This window comes from Coccinella septempunctata, chromosome 1, assembly GCF_907165205.1.
Source record: "Coccinella septempunctata chromosome 1, icCocSept1.1, whole genome shotgun sequence".
NCBI lineage: Eukaryota > Metazoa > Arthropoda > Insecta > Coleoptera > Coccinellidae > Coccinella > Coccinella septempunctata.
This window is the reverse complement of record NC_058189.1, coordinates 26,473,145-26,489,900: the sequence shown is the minus strand read 5'-3', so window position 1 is coordinate 26,489,900 and position 16,756 is coordinate 26,473,145. Positions and strand designations below refer to the sequence as shown.

At 41.7% G+C, this 16,756-nt stretch overlaps 1 protein-coding gene and 1 long non-coding RNA gene across 2 annotated transcripts; one reads left to right on the top strand and one right to left on the bottom strand.

The window, feature by feature from the left end:
• Positions 1-14,971: 14,971 nt before the first annotated feature.
• LOC123314766 lies at positions 14,972-15,727 on the bottom strand. Its single transcript, XR_006537868.1, has 3 exons — positions 15,525-15,727; positions 15,243-15,470; positions 14,972-15,033 (listed from the first exon to the last, which is right to left on the bottom strand). It is a non-coding gene; the product is annotated as an uncharacterized LOC123314766 (long non-coding RNA).
• Positions 15,318-16,397, top strand: LOC123321829 (cell division control protein 2 homolog 3-like). The gene has a single exon (XM_044909622.1). The coding sequence runs from the start codon at positions 15,318-15,320 to the stop codon at positions 16,395-16,397; it is 1,080 nt and encodes a 359-aa protein (XP_044765557.1).
• Positions 16,398-16,756: the final 359 nt, after the last annotated feature.

Genomic DNA, 16,756 nt, shown 5'->3' with positions numbered 1-16,756 from the left:
CATTGTTTTCGGATTGAGATGCACATGTTGAATTTCAGTTCGATAGTTCTGATAGGAATGAAGATTTCAGTAGTCGATTCGGCAAAATATCATTTCAATTCCTAAGGAACTATTGGATCGATTCGAACCAAATCTTGAAACTGCACATAGTTTTCGAATTGAGATGCACATGTTGAATTTCAGTTCGATAGTTCAGATAGGAATTGAGATTTCAGTGGTCAATTCGGCAAAGTGTGATATCAATTCCTCGAAAACTGTTGGATAAATTCGAACCAAATCTTGAAACTGCACATAGTTTTCAAATTGAGATGCACATGTTGAATTTCAGTTCGATAGTGCAGATAGGAATTGAGATTTCAGTGGTCTATTCGGCAAAGTGTGATATCAATTCCTCAAAAACTGTTGAACCAATTCGACCCAAATCTTGAAACTGCACATAGTTTTCGAATTGAGATGCACATGTTGAATTTCAGTTCGATAGTTCAGATAGAAATTGAGATTTCAGTGGTCAATTCGGCAAAGTGTGATATCAATTCCTCGGAAACTGTTGGATCGATTCGAACCAAATCTTGAAACTGCACATAGTTTTCGAATTGAGATGCACATGTTGAATTTCAGTTCGATAGTGCAGATAGGAATTGAGATTTCAGTGGTCTATTCGGCAAAATGTGATATCAATTCCTCGAAAACTGTTGGATCAATTCGAACCAAATCTTGAAACTTTACATTGTTTTCGGATTGAGATGCACATGTTGAATTTCAGATCGATAGTTCTAATAGGAATGGAGATTTCAGAAGTCGATTCGACAAAATATCATTTCAATTCCTAAAGAACTATTGGATCAATTCGACCCAAATCCCGAAACTGTACACAGTTTTTGATTTGAGATGCACATGTTGAATTTCAGTTCGATAGTTCTGATATTCAGTGGTCAATTCGGCAAAGTGTGATATCAATTCCTCGAAAACTGTTGGATCAATTCGAACCAAATCTTGAAACTTTACATTGTTTTCGAATTGAGATGCACATGTTGAATTTCAGTTCGATAGTTCTGATAGGAATGAAGATCTCAGTAGTCGATTCGGCAAAATATCATTTCAATTCCTAAGGAACTATTGGATCGATTCAAACCAAATCTTCGAATTGATCCAACAGTTTTCGAGGAATTGATATCACACTTTGTCGATTTGACCACTGAAATCTCAATTCCTATCAGAACTATCGAACTGAAATTCAACATGTGCATCTCAATCCGAAAACTATGTGCAGTTTCAAGATTTGGTTCGAATTGATCCAATAGTTCCTTAGGAATTGAAATGATATTTTGTCGAATCGACTTCTGAAATCTCCATTATCGAACTAAAATTCAACATGTGCATCACAAATCAAAAACTGTGTACAGTTTCGGGTTTTGGGACGAATTGATCCAATAGTTCCTTAGGAATTGAAATGATATTTTGTCGATTCGACCACTGAAATCTCAATTCCTATCTGAACTATCGAACTGAATTTCAACATGTGCAACTCATTTCGAAAACTATGTGCAGTTTCAAGATTTGGTTCGAATTGAACAAACAGTTTTCGAGGAATTGATATCACACTTTGCCGAATTGACCACTGAAATCTCAATTCCTATCTGAACTATCGAACTGAAATTCAACATGTGCATCTCAATTCGAAAACTAGGTGCAGTTTCAAGATTTGGTTCGAATCGATCCAATAGTTCCTTAGGAATTGAAATGATATTTTGCCGAATCGACTACTGAAATCTCCATTCCTATCAGAACCATCGATCTGAAATTCAACATGTGCATCTCAATTCGAAAACTATGTGCAGTTTCAAGATTTGGGTCGAATTGGTTCAACAGTTTTTGAGGAATCGATATCACACTTTGCCGAATAGACCACTGAAATCTCAATTCCTATCAGAACTATCGAACTGAAATTCAACATGTGCATCTCAATTCGAAAACTTTGTGAATTTTCAAGACTTGGTTCGAATTGATCCAACAGTTTTCGAGGAATTGATATCACAATTTGCCGAATAGACCACTAGAATCTCAATTCCTATCTGCACTATCGAACTGAAATTCAACATGTGCATCTCAATTCGAAAACTATGTACAGTTTCAAGATTTGGTTCGAATTGATCCAACAGTTTTCGAGGAATTGATATCACACTTTGCCGAATTGACCACTGAAATCTCAATTCCTATCTGAACTATCGAACTGAAATTCAACATGTGCATCTCAATTCGAAAACTATGTGCAGTTTCAAGATTTGGTTCGAATCGATCCAATAGTTCCTTAGGAATTGAAATGATATTTTGCCGAATCGACTACAGAAATCTTCATTCCTATCAGAACTATCGATCTGAAATTCAACATGTGCATCTCAATTCGAAAACTATGTGCAGTTTCAAGATTTGGGTCGAATTGGTTCAACAGTTTTTGAGGAATTGATATCACACTTTGCCGAATAGACCACTGAAATCTCAATTCCTATCTGCACTATCGAACTGAAATTAAACATGTGCATCTCAATTCGAAAACTATGTGCAGCTTCAAGATTTGGTTCGAATTGATCCAACAGTTTTCGAGGAATTGATATCACACTTTGCCGAATTGACCACTGAAATCCCAATTCCTATCTGAACTAATGAACTGAAATTCAAAATGTGCATCTCAATTCGAAAACTATGTGCAGTTTCAACATTTGGTTCGAATTGATCCAACAGTTTTCGAGGAATTGATATCACACTTTGCCGAATTGACCACTGAAATCTCAATTCCTATCTGAGCTATCGAACTGAAATTCAACATGTGCATCACAAATCAAAAACTGTGTACAGTTTCGGGATTTGGGACGAATTGATCCAATAGTTCCTTAGGAATTGAAATGATATTTTGTCGATTCGACCACTGAAATCTCAATTCCTATCTGAACTATCGAACTGAATTTCAACATGTGCAACTCATTTCGAAAACTATGTGCAGTTTCAACATTTGGTTCGAATTGAACAAACAGTTTTCGAGGAATTGATATCACACTTTGCCGAATTGGCCACTGAAATCTCAATTCCTATCTGAACTATCGAACTGAAATTCAACATGTGCATCTCAATTCGAAAACTATGTGCAGTTTCAAGATTTGGGTCGAATTGGTTCAACAGTTTTTGAGGAATTGATATCACACTTTGCCGAATAGACCACTGAAATCTCAATTCCTATCAGAACTATCGAACTGAAATTCAACATGTGCATCTCAATTCGAAAACTTTGTGAATTTTCAAGATTTGGTTCGAATTGATCCAACAGTTTTCGAGGAATTGATATCACAATTTGCCGAATAGACCACTAGAATCTCAATTCCTATCTGCACTATCGAACTGAAATTCAACATGTGCATCTCAATTCGAAAACTATGTACAGTTTCAAGATTTGGTTCGAATTGATCCAACAGTTTTCGAGGAATTGATATCAAACTTTGCCGAATTGACCACTGAAATCTCAATTCCTATCTGAACTATCGAACTGAAATTCAACATGTGCATCTCAATTCGAAAACTATGTGCAGTTTCAAGATTTGGTTCGAATCGATCCAATAGTTCCTTAGGAATTGAAATGATATTTTGCCGAATCGACTACTGAAATCTTCATTCCTATCAGAACTATCGATCTGAAATTCAACATGTGCATCTCAATTCGAAAACTATGTGCAGTTTCAAGATTTGGGTCGAATTGGTTCAACAGTTTTTGAGGAATTGATATCACACTTTGCCGAATAGACCACTGAAATCTCAATTCCTATCTGCACTATCGAACTGAAATTAAACATGTGCATCTCAATTCGAAAACTATGTGCAGTTTCAAGATTTGGTTCGAATTGATCCAACAGTTTTCGAGGAATTGATATCACACTTTGCCGAATTGACCACTGAAATCCCAATTCCTATCTGAACTATCGAACTGAAATTCAAAATGTGCATCTCAATTCGAAAACTATGTGCAGTTTCAACATTTGGTTCGAATTGATCCAACAGTTTTCGAGGAATTGATATCACACTTTGCCGAATTGACCACTGAAATCTCAATTCCTATCTGAGCTATCGAACTGAAATTCAACATGTGCTTCTATATTCGAAAACTATGTGCAGTTTCAAAATTTGGTTCGAATTGATCCAACAGTTTTCGAGGAATTGATATCACACTTTGCCGAATTGACCACTGAAATCTCAATTCTTATCTGAGCTATCGAACTGAAATTCAACATGTACATCTCAATCCGAAAACTATGTGCAGTTTCAAGATTTGGTTCGAATTGATCCAACAGTTTTCGAGGAATTGATATCACACTTTGCCGAATTGACCACTGAAATCTCAATTCCTATCTGAGCTATCGAACTGAAATTCAACATGTGCATCTCAATCCGAAAACTATGTGCAGTTTCAAGATTTGTTTCGAATTGATCCAATAGTTCCTTAGGAATTGAAATGATATTTTGCCGAATCGACTACTGAAATCTTCATTCCTATCAGAACTATCGATCTTTAATTCAACATGTGCATCTCAATTCGAAAACTATGTGCAGTTTCAAGATTTGGGTCGAATTGTTTCGACAGTTTTTGAGGAATTGATATCACACTTTGCCGAATAGACCACTGAAATCTCAATTCCTATCTGCACTATCGAACTGAAATTCAACATGTGCATCTATATTCGAAAACTATGTGCAGTTTCAAAATTTGGTTCGAATTGATCCAACAGTTTTCGAGGAATTGATATCACACTTTGCCGAATTGACCACTGAAATCTCAATTCTTATCTGAGCTATCGAACTGAAATTCAACATGTACATCTCAATCCGAAAACTATGTGCAGTTTCAAGATTTGGTTCGAATTGATCCAACAGTTTTCGAGGAATTGATATCACACTTTGCCGAATTGACCACTGAAATCTCAATTCCTATCTGAGCTATCGAACTGAAATTCAACATGTGCATCTCAATCCGAAAACTATGTGCAGTTTCAAGATTTGTTTCGAATTGATCCAATAGTTCCTTAGGAATTGAAATGATATTTTGCCGAATTGACTACTGAAATCTTCATTCCTATCAGAACTATTGATCTGAAATTCAACATGTGCATCTCAATTCGAAAACTATGTGCAGTTTCAAGATTTGGGTCGAATTGGTTCAACAGTTTTCGAGGAATTGATATCACACTTTGCCGAATTGACCACTGAAATCTCAATTCCTATCTGAACTATCGAACTGAAATTCAAAATGTGCATCTCAATTCGAAAACTATGTGCAGTTTCAACATTTGGTTCGAATTGATCCAACAGTTTTCGAGGAATTGATATCACACTTTGCCGAATTGACCACTGAAATCTCAATTCCTATCTGAGCTATCGAACTGAAATTCAACATGTGCTTCTATATTCGAAAACTATGTGCAGTTTCAAAATTTGGTTCGAATTGATCCAACAGTTTTCGAGGAATTGATATCACACTTTGCCGAATTGACCACTGAAATCTCAATTCTTATCTGAGCTATCGAACTGAAATTCAACATGTACATCTCAATCCGAAAACTATGTGCAGTTTCAAGATTTGGTTCGAATTGATCCAACAGTTTTCGAGGAATTGATATCACACTTTGCCGAATTGACCACTGAAATCTCAATTCCTATCTGAGCTATCGAACTGAAATTCAACATGTGCATCTCAATCCGAAAACTATGTGCAGTTTCAAGATTTGTTTCGAATTGATCCAATAGTTCCTTAGGAATTGAAATGATATTTTGCCGAATCGACTACTGAAATCTTCATTCCTATCAGAACTATCGATCTTTAATTCAACATGTGCATCTCAATTCGAAAACTATGTGCAGTTTCAAGATTTGGGTCGAATTGTTTCGACAGTTTTTGAGGAATTGATATCACACTTTGCCGAATAGACCACTGAAATCTCAATTCCTATCTGCACTATCGAACTGAAATTCAACATGTGCATCTATATTCGAAAACTATGTGCAGTTTCGAAATTTGGTTCGAATTGATCCAACAGTTTTCGAGGAATTGATATCACACTTTGCCGAATTGACCACTGAAATCTCAATTCTTATCTGAGCTATCGAACTGAAATTCAACATGTACATCTCAATCCGAAAACTATGTGCAGTTTCAAGATTTGGTTCGAATTGATCCAACATTTTTCGAGGAATTGATATCACACTTTGCCGATTTGACCACTGAAATCTCAATTCCTATCTGAGCTATCGAACTGAAATTCAACATGTGCACCTCAATCCGAAAACTATGTGCAGTTTCAAGATTTGTTTCGAATTGATCCAATAGTTCCTTAGGAATTGAAATGATATTTTGCCGAATCGACTACTGAAATCTTCATTCCTATCAGAACTATTGATCTGAAATTCAACATGTGCATCTCAATTCGAAAACTATGTGCAGTTTCAAGATTTGGGTCGAATTGGTTCAACAGTTTTTGAGGAATTGATATCACACTTTGCCGAATAGACCACTGAGATCTCAATTCCTATCTGCACTATCGAACTGAAATTCAACATGTGCATCTCAATTCGAAAACTATGTGCAGTTTCAACATTTGGTTCGAATTGATCCAACAGTTTTCGAGGAATTGATATCACACTTTGCCGAATTGACCACTGAAATCTCAATTCCTATCTGAGCTATCGAACTGAAATTCAACATGTACATCTCAATCCGAAAACTATGTGCAGTTTCAAGATTTGGTTCGAATTGATCCAACAGTTTTCGAGGAATTGATATCACACTTTGCCGAATTGACCACTGAAATCTCAATTCCTATCTGAGCTATCGAACTGAAATTCAACATGTGCATCTCAATCCGAAAACTATGTGCAGTTTCAAGATTTGTTTCGAATTGATCCAATAGTTCCTTAGGAATTGAAATGATATTTTGCCGAATCGACTACTGAAATCTTCATTCCTATCAGAACTATTGATCTGAAATTCAACATGTGCATCTCAATTCGAAAACTATGTGCAGTTTCAAGATTTGGGTCGAATTGGTTCAACAGTTTTTGAGGAATTGATATCACACTTTGCCGAATAGACCACTGAGATCTCAATTCCTATCTGCACTATCGAACTGAAATTCAACATGTGCATCTCAATTCGAAAACTATGTGCAGTTTCAACATTTGGTTCGAATTGATCCAACAGTTTTCGAGGAATTGATATCACACTTTGCCGAATTGACCACTGAAATCTCAATTCCTATCTGCACTATCGAACTGAAATTCAACATGTGCATCTCAATTCGAAAACTATGTGCAGTTTCAAGATTTGGTTGGTTGGTTGGAATTGATCCAAAAGTTTTCGAGGAATTGATATGACACTTTGCCGAATTGACCACTGAAATCACAATTCCTATCTGAACTATCGAACTAAAATTCAACATGTGCTGTAATGAACCCCAGTTTTCTGAGGAAAATTGGAGTTCATCTTAGTGCATTTTTTTCGTTTTAAGTTTCCGTCTTCGAAAATATTTTGGTTCTCGAATATTCCGTGCGTTCGTTCCGACGGGCAGAGTGAGTGTGGAAAACCGCTTGTCTGTGTTTCACGTTGTTTTTCTTACATGCCGCTGAAGATTTCGACGTTTTTCATCTGTTGATGTGCGATAGACCGGAGCTGACGACGTTTTTCATTCTTGTCGCATTCTGGAGTTTTCAGATTTTTACCGTGAGAGGGGATATGCCTATAAAAGCAAATTTTCCCCCGCGACGGTCACTTTTCGACTTTTCGACTGTTACTTCAGTTCTCCGGCTGACTTTTCGACTTTTGAATTTTACTTCAGTGCTTTCCTTTCGCTTGAGTACATTTCGCTTTCTAACGTGGTTTCTAACTTCTGTTATAAATTCAGTTGATTTTCCGTATTACTTTCGCCGTTGAAGATAATCATTTTGTGATATTTGCATCAGTGCTTAGAGTTAATTTTTTAGTTTTTTTTCTTTTAAATCCTTTGAGTTTCGAGTGCTTGAAACAAAGGAGGTAGGTCCCCGTCTGTACCGTTCAGTTTCTTTGTTAGACCTACGCCGTTACTTCTTTAACTTTGACACTGCTGTACTGTATCGTTTCCTGTTGTATTTTATCGTTCTTTACCCTGTCCGCGTTCCGCGTCATAAGTGTTAAATCCGAAATCTCTTCTTTTCTGTCAGTCATGGTGTGCTATAACCCTTGGGGCAGAGAATAAGAGATACCGCACGTAGTCAGTGAGATCCCGTAGTTGCGTTAAAAATAGACATTTTCTTCGCTGTCAGTCATGGCGTGCTACAACCCTTGGGGCAGCGAATAAAAGTCTCGAACAGGTCCGCCCTAGCCCTTGGGGTACTGAAGGGAAAGTTCCGTCAACCCCCCTGTCCGCGTTATAAGTGTTAAATCCGAAATCTCTTCTTTTCTGTCAATCATGGCGTGCTATAACCCTTGGGGCAGAGAATAAGAGATACCGCACGTAGTCAGTGAAATCCCGTAGTTGCGTTAAAAATAGACATTTTCTTCGCTGTCAGTCATGGCGTGCTACAACCCTTGGGGCAGCGAATAAAAGTCTCGAACAGACCCGCCCTTATTGTGTTTCATTCCCGGAGAAATACAACTACACACCGATACCGTATAGCAAGTCCTTAGCATTCGTCAGTTCTGGTTGGCGCATTTTTATTGAACCGTTAATTTTTCACTACACCCGGTATAAATTTCATAAAGTGCTCGTGACCGGATAAGATTTCCCGAATGTATTTTCACTTATAGAATCACTCATATCTCACATATCTCCCTTGTACATATAACTAGTTTCCGAAGGTGTGAATAAACTTTTACATAATTCGATTTTGACTTCTTCGTTGTCGCTACTACCCTAGACAACACCGAGCTCTGTCTCTGGCTAGCAGCTACCCTGGTAGGTTTGCTATTCTTCCTATTGAAAAGATTAGCTGGCGCTCGAGATTAAAGGCTTCTCCGAGAAACGCACGTTACAAAAAATGGCGCCCGAGCAGGGACCGTGCAAAATCCAGTAGGAAACAACAGAGGTGAGAAACATTAACCGGACAGTGAGTGATTTCCCGAAACAGTGAGTAAAACCTAAGAACAGTGAGTAACTATTTCTTGAACCGAGAACTGTGAAAAATAAACTTGAACTGTGTTTTATTACCTGCCACTCTGTATTGAACTGTTATACTGTGAATTGAATTGGACTATATTCTGAAAATTTTCCTATTGTTGAAACCTATTGGAAATTATTTAATTATTCCTTTTGCCGATTACTTTATTGAGTTATTGAAAACTGAACTGTTATTGCGCCTTTGTATCAGTGAAAATTATTTCCGATTTCTTATTATTCCTGATTTATTGAATTGAACTGTTTTAATTTCGTATTGAAGGTGAGTGAATTTCCGAACATTGAAAATTTATTGTCACAATTGGTAAAATTTAATAGGTTTGATTTACCTATCAGTTTAATAGTGAATCACCTATTACCCTATTGATAACTTGTCTACCTGCTTTCATTTTCTTTTGACCTGTACTGTTGAAACTTACCAATTATTGCTGATTTTTCTGAAACCTATTGCGATTTATTTTCTGGATATTGAACTTGAAAAAAACTATTTGGAATCTAACCTGTGCGTTCTGGTGCGGTTCGAATTTCGGGAAATTTTCCGGACTATACGAAACGACTTGCGAGTGAGTGCGGTATTTCGCGAATATTTTCGGACTTTAGTGGGACTGATTGACATTTTTTTTTTTCGAGTAACGTCGGACTTGTAAAATTTTTATTGTGATACATCGAGACTTAGATTATTTTAGTGCGCCGGGACTTGAACTTAGATTTTTTCTGATACACCGGGACTTAGACTTTATTTTTTTTTTTGGGGTTACACCGATACCCACTTCGAACTTAAGTGAGTAGGTTATCTAACGATTAACCTACCGGGTTGGACTTAGAACTTAAACAGATTGTGAAAGACATACCGAGTGTGAAGGATTGGTGCGTTCTGAATCGGACTTAGTTGAAAATAATATGTCGAACATGGATGTAAACCGGTTACTCAGTGATGAACTTACAAACGAATTACAACTGAGAGGACAATCGATACCGGGTACTGTGATGACTAAACGGAGTCTACTACGACAAGTACTTCAGTCTAATGAACCTCTATTACCCCCAACGTCATTGAATCCCGCCTCGGAGATTGAGATTTGTCAAAATAAACTCACCGATTTAGTGGAATCCCTTCAGAACTTCAATCATGAGAATGCGGCTAACGAATTTTCGCGAATTTACACCCGATTAATACACATTCAAGGAAGGCTGGACTTTATTGTTACTGCAGACACAGCACAGTTACAACTGGTTGGACAAATGAAGGCAACTACTGCTAAGACATTGGAAACACTGGAGGAGCTACGTAAAAAGAGCAATCGTGAACAACTGCAGACATCTAACCGACATCAGAAGTCTCTCTTGGATGTGGAGGTGCCCAGTTCACCTGGAGTGTCACCGATCCAACCGGAGAGGATGTCAAGGGTCGAAACATCACTTATCGACTTGGGAGATGGTGTCGATCCTCCTGTAGCAGTGGATGTCTCACGTACTGGGACACCTGTAAGGAATCCAACATTAGAACAGGTCATGAATGAGACAAGACAGACATGTACAGCATTACTGCGACAGTTACCAGCGATACCTCTCACACAGTCACAGGACTGTGGGACAACAACACCTGACCGTCCGACACAGGGTAGATGGATTAATTCTACACGAAGGGTGTCTTTTCCACACTTACCTGCACCTTGGATAAGTTCTGACCGACCAGTCATCACAACCCCTGCCAGATCAGAACCGGAGACCCGGTCAACAATACCGACTGTCCCGGTACACAAGTGGAACATTTCATTTGATGGCACTGGAAGTGTGACCGGATTCCTTGAGGAAGTGGAGAGGCTGGCTGAATCCCGTAAAGTGTCCCTGGAACAAGTTTTCGAATCAGTTTATGAATTACTACGGAAGGATGCGAGAGATTGGTTTATTCCCAGGAGAGGTACTTTCGAGGACTGGGAGGATTTCAGCAACCAACTGAAAGAAGCATTTCTGCCTGTCAACTATGAGGAGAATCTGTTGGAAGAAATAAAAAGACGAACACAAGGACCTGAAGAAAAGTTGCTCCTATACGTTACCCAGATGCAGAACTTATTCCAGAAACTCACCTATACCAAACCATCCGAGGTGGAGCAGATCCGACTTATCCGACAAAGGTTGATTCCACCCTTACAACAGGCCTTGGCATTCCAGGAGACCAAGACGTATGATGAACTTCTCCGTAAAGGAAAAGTTTTTGAACTGGTCCAATGGCAGATGAGCCAGTACACCCGGCCACCCTCAAAACCAGGTTTCGTGGAGGAACCTCACCTAACGTACACTCCCCGCCAACTGAACCGATATCAGGCGAGTTTTTCTGTGGATACCGGAGAACAGGTACAAACAACTGATCATAGGAAATCAATCCCGCCGACACCAGCCAACCAGACACGACTTTCTCCGCCGGGGGAAAGCCGTCCAAGGCCACCCAGGTCCAGAGAATCAATAGGCCAGCAACAGGAATCACACCGTCCAACTTCTGGAGACAGGTCCGAAGGTAGATCCGGAAATTCAACACCGCCACCCCGTCGTCGAGCCGAAAATAACCACGCTGACCGGACCCAATCATCATCAGGGAGGAGAGTATCCTTCCAGACACAGTGTTTCCGATGTGGTGGGTATGGCCACATGCGTCGAGAATGTCGCAGGCCACCGAAAATCTTCTGTTCTCGATGTCAGAGGGAGAACATTCTATCACGGGACTGCCCGTGTTCGGAAAACTGAAGGGGAGATTGGAGACGGAGTCGACCACATCTCCCGGAATCTTGACTCCACTGACACCGACCACCTGTAATGATAACCGACCGTTAATAGAGGTCAAAATAGCCGGCGAACACTTCCGAGCACTGATAGATACAGGAGCGACCAGGAGTTTTTGCAGTCAGGCCGTACCCGATCATTGTGAAAGTAAAGGAATCACAGGACAAACAATGCACAACAGTTTTGCAGTAATAGCGAACGGAAAAACCACCGTCACGCCGAAACTGTACACCACCACCGTGCAAATTTCCGACTACACACTGCCTGATTTGAAATTCTTACTGGTACCAAGCTTACCGGTAGACATTATTCTGGGGATGGATGTTCTGTCGACTTTCAAGTTTTCCGTGAATCTTAGTACCGCCGAGTGCTTTCTGGAAGGCCGACTGATCTCGAAACCGTTAACTCCCGTCGAAACCACCGCAGAAGTTCACACCGCCGGAGAACACCTGTTGGAACTGACAGAATCTCAGAAACAAGAACTGGAGGCATTTCTGACCGAAGAATTAAAGAAGTTCGAAGACCTGTATGGTACAACCGACCTGATTGAACACAAGATCAAACTGAAACCGGGCACCGAACCGATCAAACAACGGTACCGACCCCTAAATCCGAAAATGCAGGAGATCTTCAATCAGGAAGTGGACCGTATGTTGGCTGAGGGAGTGATTGAACCCTCCAAGTCACCGTGGAGTTCACCTGTTGTATTGGTCAAGAAGAAAGACGGAAAGTACCGTTTCTGCATCGACTTCCGTGCTGTTAACCAAGTGTCTGTGAAAGATGCATACCCGTTGCCGTACATTTCTGGGATTCTGGACAAACTCCGAAAAGCGAAGTACATCTCCACACTGGACCTGAAACAAGGATACTGGCAGATACCATTAGCAAAGGAGAGCCGTCCGATTACTGCATTTACCGTCCCCGGAAGAGGTCTGTTCCAATTCACCGTGATGCCGTTCGGTTTACATGCAAGCCCAGCCACCTTCCAGAGGTTCCTAGACACCGTCATTGGCCCAGAAATGGAACCGGAAGCGTTCGCTTACCTGGACGATATAGTTGTCCTGGGGGAAACTTTCGAGGAGCACCTGGAGAACTTGAGAGAAGTATTCCGACGGTTGAGAGAAGCTAATCTTCGTCTCAACCCCGACAAGTGTGACTTTGTGCGAAAATCCCTAAAATACCTTGGACATGTCGTCACCTCTGATGGCATCTGTACCGATCCCGACAAAGTCTCTTTGATAGTGTCTTTGCCAATACCGAAAACCGTCCGAGGACTGCGCCGATTTCTTGGAGTTGCCAGCTGGTACCGTCGTTTCATAGAGAACTTCTCCGATTTAGTTTCTCCGTTGACTCGATTACTGAAGAAGAAACACCGTTGGAAATGGGGAGAAGACCAGCAGAAGGCCTTCGAGCTTCTGAAACAAAAACTCACAGAATCTCCGATACTGGCTTGTCCAGACTTCACCCAACCGTTCGTTCTGCAAACTGACGCCAGTGACATGGGCCTTGGAGGTGCCCTAACACAAGTGATCGATGGAGAAGAGAGAGTAATCGCCTATGTGAGCCGAACACTAAACCCCGCAGAGAAAAATTACTCCGTGTCAGAAAAGGAATGTCTCGCCATAGTATTTTCCATAGAGAAACTGCGACCGTACCTAGAAGGATTCCATTTCACAGTAATTTCCGATCACATGAGTCTGAAATGGCTTAACTCCATCAAGTCACCGTCCGGAAGAATTGCTCGATGGGCCGTTTTCCTTCAGCAATTCGACTTCGAAGTCCAGTACCGTAAAGGATCGATGAACAAAGTAGCCGACAGCCTGTCCCGAAACCCGTTGCCGTCCCTAGATTCCGTATGTTTATCCGAGATAGAAACAACTCAGTGCAAATGGTACAACAAAAAGTTACAGGAGGTGGAAAAAGACCCAGCAAATTTTCCTGACTACGCCGTTGAAAATGGAAAACTGTTGCGACATTTCTGGGACTCATCCGACTTCACAGAAGATGGAACCGGCCAACCCTGGAAACTCTGTGTACCATCCGAACAGCGAACAGAAGTACTGCAGGAAAACCACGACTCAGAACTAGCAGGTCACATGGGGATTGCCAAAACGATTGCACGGATAGCCAGAAACTACTACTGGCCAGGGATGTTTAGAGACATTGCGAAATACGTGAGAAACTGCACATCGTGCCAAAAGTACAAAGTTTCGCAACAGAAAACCCCTGGTAAGATGCAACCACACTGAATGGCGGATGCGCCGTTCAAAGAAGTATCCACGGACATAGTTGGACCATTGCCACGGTCAAAAAAGGGAAACTCCTACATCGTGGTAATGCAAGACCGGTTCACAAAGTGGGTAGAGTGTCGTCCGTTGCGGAAAGCCACCGCCAAAACTGTTTATTCGGCCCTCTACGAACAAGTCATACTGAAATACGGTTGCCCAAAACTAGTAATATCCGACAATGGAGTACAATTTGACAGCAGACTATTCAAGAACAGTCTCCGAGAGCTGAACATCGCTCACCGTTTCACACCACCGTATACTCCTCAGTGCAACCCTGTAGAAAGAGCTAACCGTACCCTGAAGACCATGATAGCACAGTTTTGTGAAGCCGATCAACGAACCTGGGATGAAAAGATAGGAGAGTTAACGTTTGCCATCAACACCGCTAAACAGGAGTCTACTGGATTTACACCGGCATTTTTAAATTATGGAAGGGAACTAGAAGTCCCGAGGGCGATTTATTCGACAAACCCCACAATGAAGGAATGAACGGAGAATCCAACCGTACAGAAGAAGAAAATAGAGACATGACTTACCGTACTCAACAGATCAAACATCTCCAGGAGGCTTATGAGTTCGTCCGTACCAAACTGTACCGTGCCTTCCAACAACAGGCTCACCACTACAATCTTCGACGAAGAGAAGTCCGATACCATGTGGGAGATAAAGTTCTACGCCGGGACCGTCCTTTATCCTCGGCCGTTGACAGTTTCGCCGCCAAGTTGGCTCCGAAGTTTTCCGGTCCGTTCACCGTTGTTAAAGTCGTTTCACCTGTCGTCTATGACCTGAAAGATACAGAGGGTAGAAAAATCACTAACATACACATTAAAGATTTAAAACCATTTCATGCATAATAATATTATTGACATGATCCGTTAACCGTTCTATAGAAATAACCTCTGAAAGGAGGAAATCCGTTATTTTTTTTTTTTTTTTTTGTTACCGAATATATATTATTTTTCCGTTACCGATTATATTATTATTTTCCGTTTACCTGTTGATCTGAATAACTGTAGTTGCTCGGCCAACCAGAACCAGTGTTCCGTAAGACAAAAGGTGTCTAGTTAACATGTTTCAGATGGAACATTTACACCTGGGGGAGATCTTGGGAGAAGGCAGCTTTGGGCGTGTCTATAGAGGCCAACGACACGGCCAAGCAGTGGCGGTGAAAAGGACTATGTTGACTCACCACGCCATCCAGGAAGTCGACATACTCAGGTCCCTAGAACATACAAATATAATACCCCTGCAAGAGGCCATCATAGAGGGAGACTACCTTTTTATGGTAATGCCTCTGTGCGACGAGGACCTAAATGCCTTCCTGCGTCGAGAAGGGCCGAGGAACCAGCCGTCTCGGTTCTTCCGCGTGATGCGGCAGTTAGCAGCAGCCGTGACGGAGTGTCATCGTCGGCAAATAGTACACCGAGACATCAAGCCAGCCAATATCTTACGCCGCCGGTGCCGATTCCTGCTGGCAGATTTTGGGTTGGCCGAAACACTTACCACCACCCGACCCTTGCTCACCGAGCCAGCAGGAACCATGGTGTACTGGGCACCGGAACAGCGCAGGCTAGAGCCGTATGACACGTCCGTCGACCTGTGGGCGTTGGGGTTAGTGGCCGTAGAGGTGGCGACCGGCCTACCGTGCCGTCAGGGTGAGGAGGAACAGCATTGGGCCTCATCCCTGGACGACAAATACCGTGCGGAGATGGAGCGGTTGAGATTCCCCGTCCGATGGTATATCGAAGGTTTGCTCCAGGATAACCCGTCCCACCGGAGACCTGCTGCACAGTGGGAGTGGCCTGGAACCGATACCGTCCTGTTAGTTGAAACCGTAGCTCAGCCACCCCCACTGATACCGGTGTCTACTCTGAGACCAGCACCGCTTCCACCAATTGCTCCGTTAACGCCACCACCCCAACTGTCTCCCGTCCCACAGGAACCGCCAGCACCAGGGAAGACACTGATTTTGCCGTCAAGACTAGCATCCAAAATCCAGGCTCAACCGAACTCCCGTCTGTGGTCACCCAGTATTCGGACTGAGGTCATCGCCCTGATACCAACCACCGTCAAGGGCAGACGCCGGCTCCGGCTGAAGCTCAGGTTTCCCTCCGGCACTGCCCACCGTCTCTGGGTGCCAGTGGATTGAAACCGTAAGACTTATCTTCCTGAAAAAAAAAAAAAAAGAGAAATTTGCGCCAGTCAAACCGTGTGTTCACCGTATAGAAATGAAAATACCAGGTAATAATGATCTTACCTCTTTTCAGAATACCGTCTGACGACTGCAACATGAGCGACTCAGACTTTCTGGAACGACTGGACGAGGAGCTGGGTCTTGTCGAGCCATTAAAAGACCAGGAACCGGAATCTCCTCCCCGTCCTGTGCCGTTGCCGTTGGGGGCACTCAAAGCATTTGGTCGCCCCAAACCAAACACCTCTTCCGCTGTCACTGACCGTTCCACATCATCACCCAGGAAGCAGGAACTACAACAGGCGGCTGTTCCGACT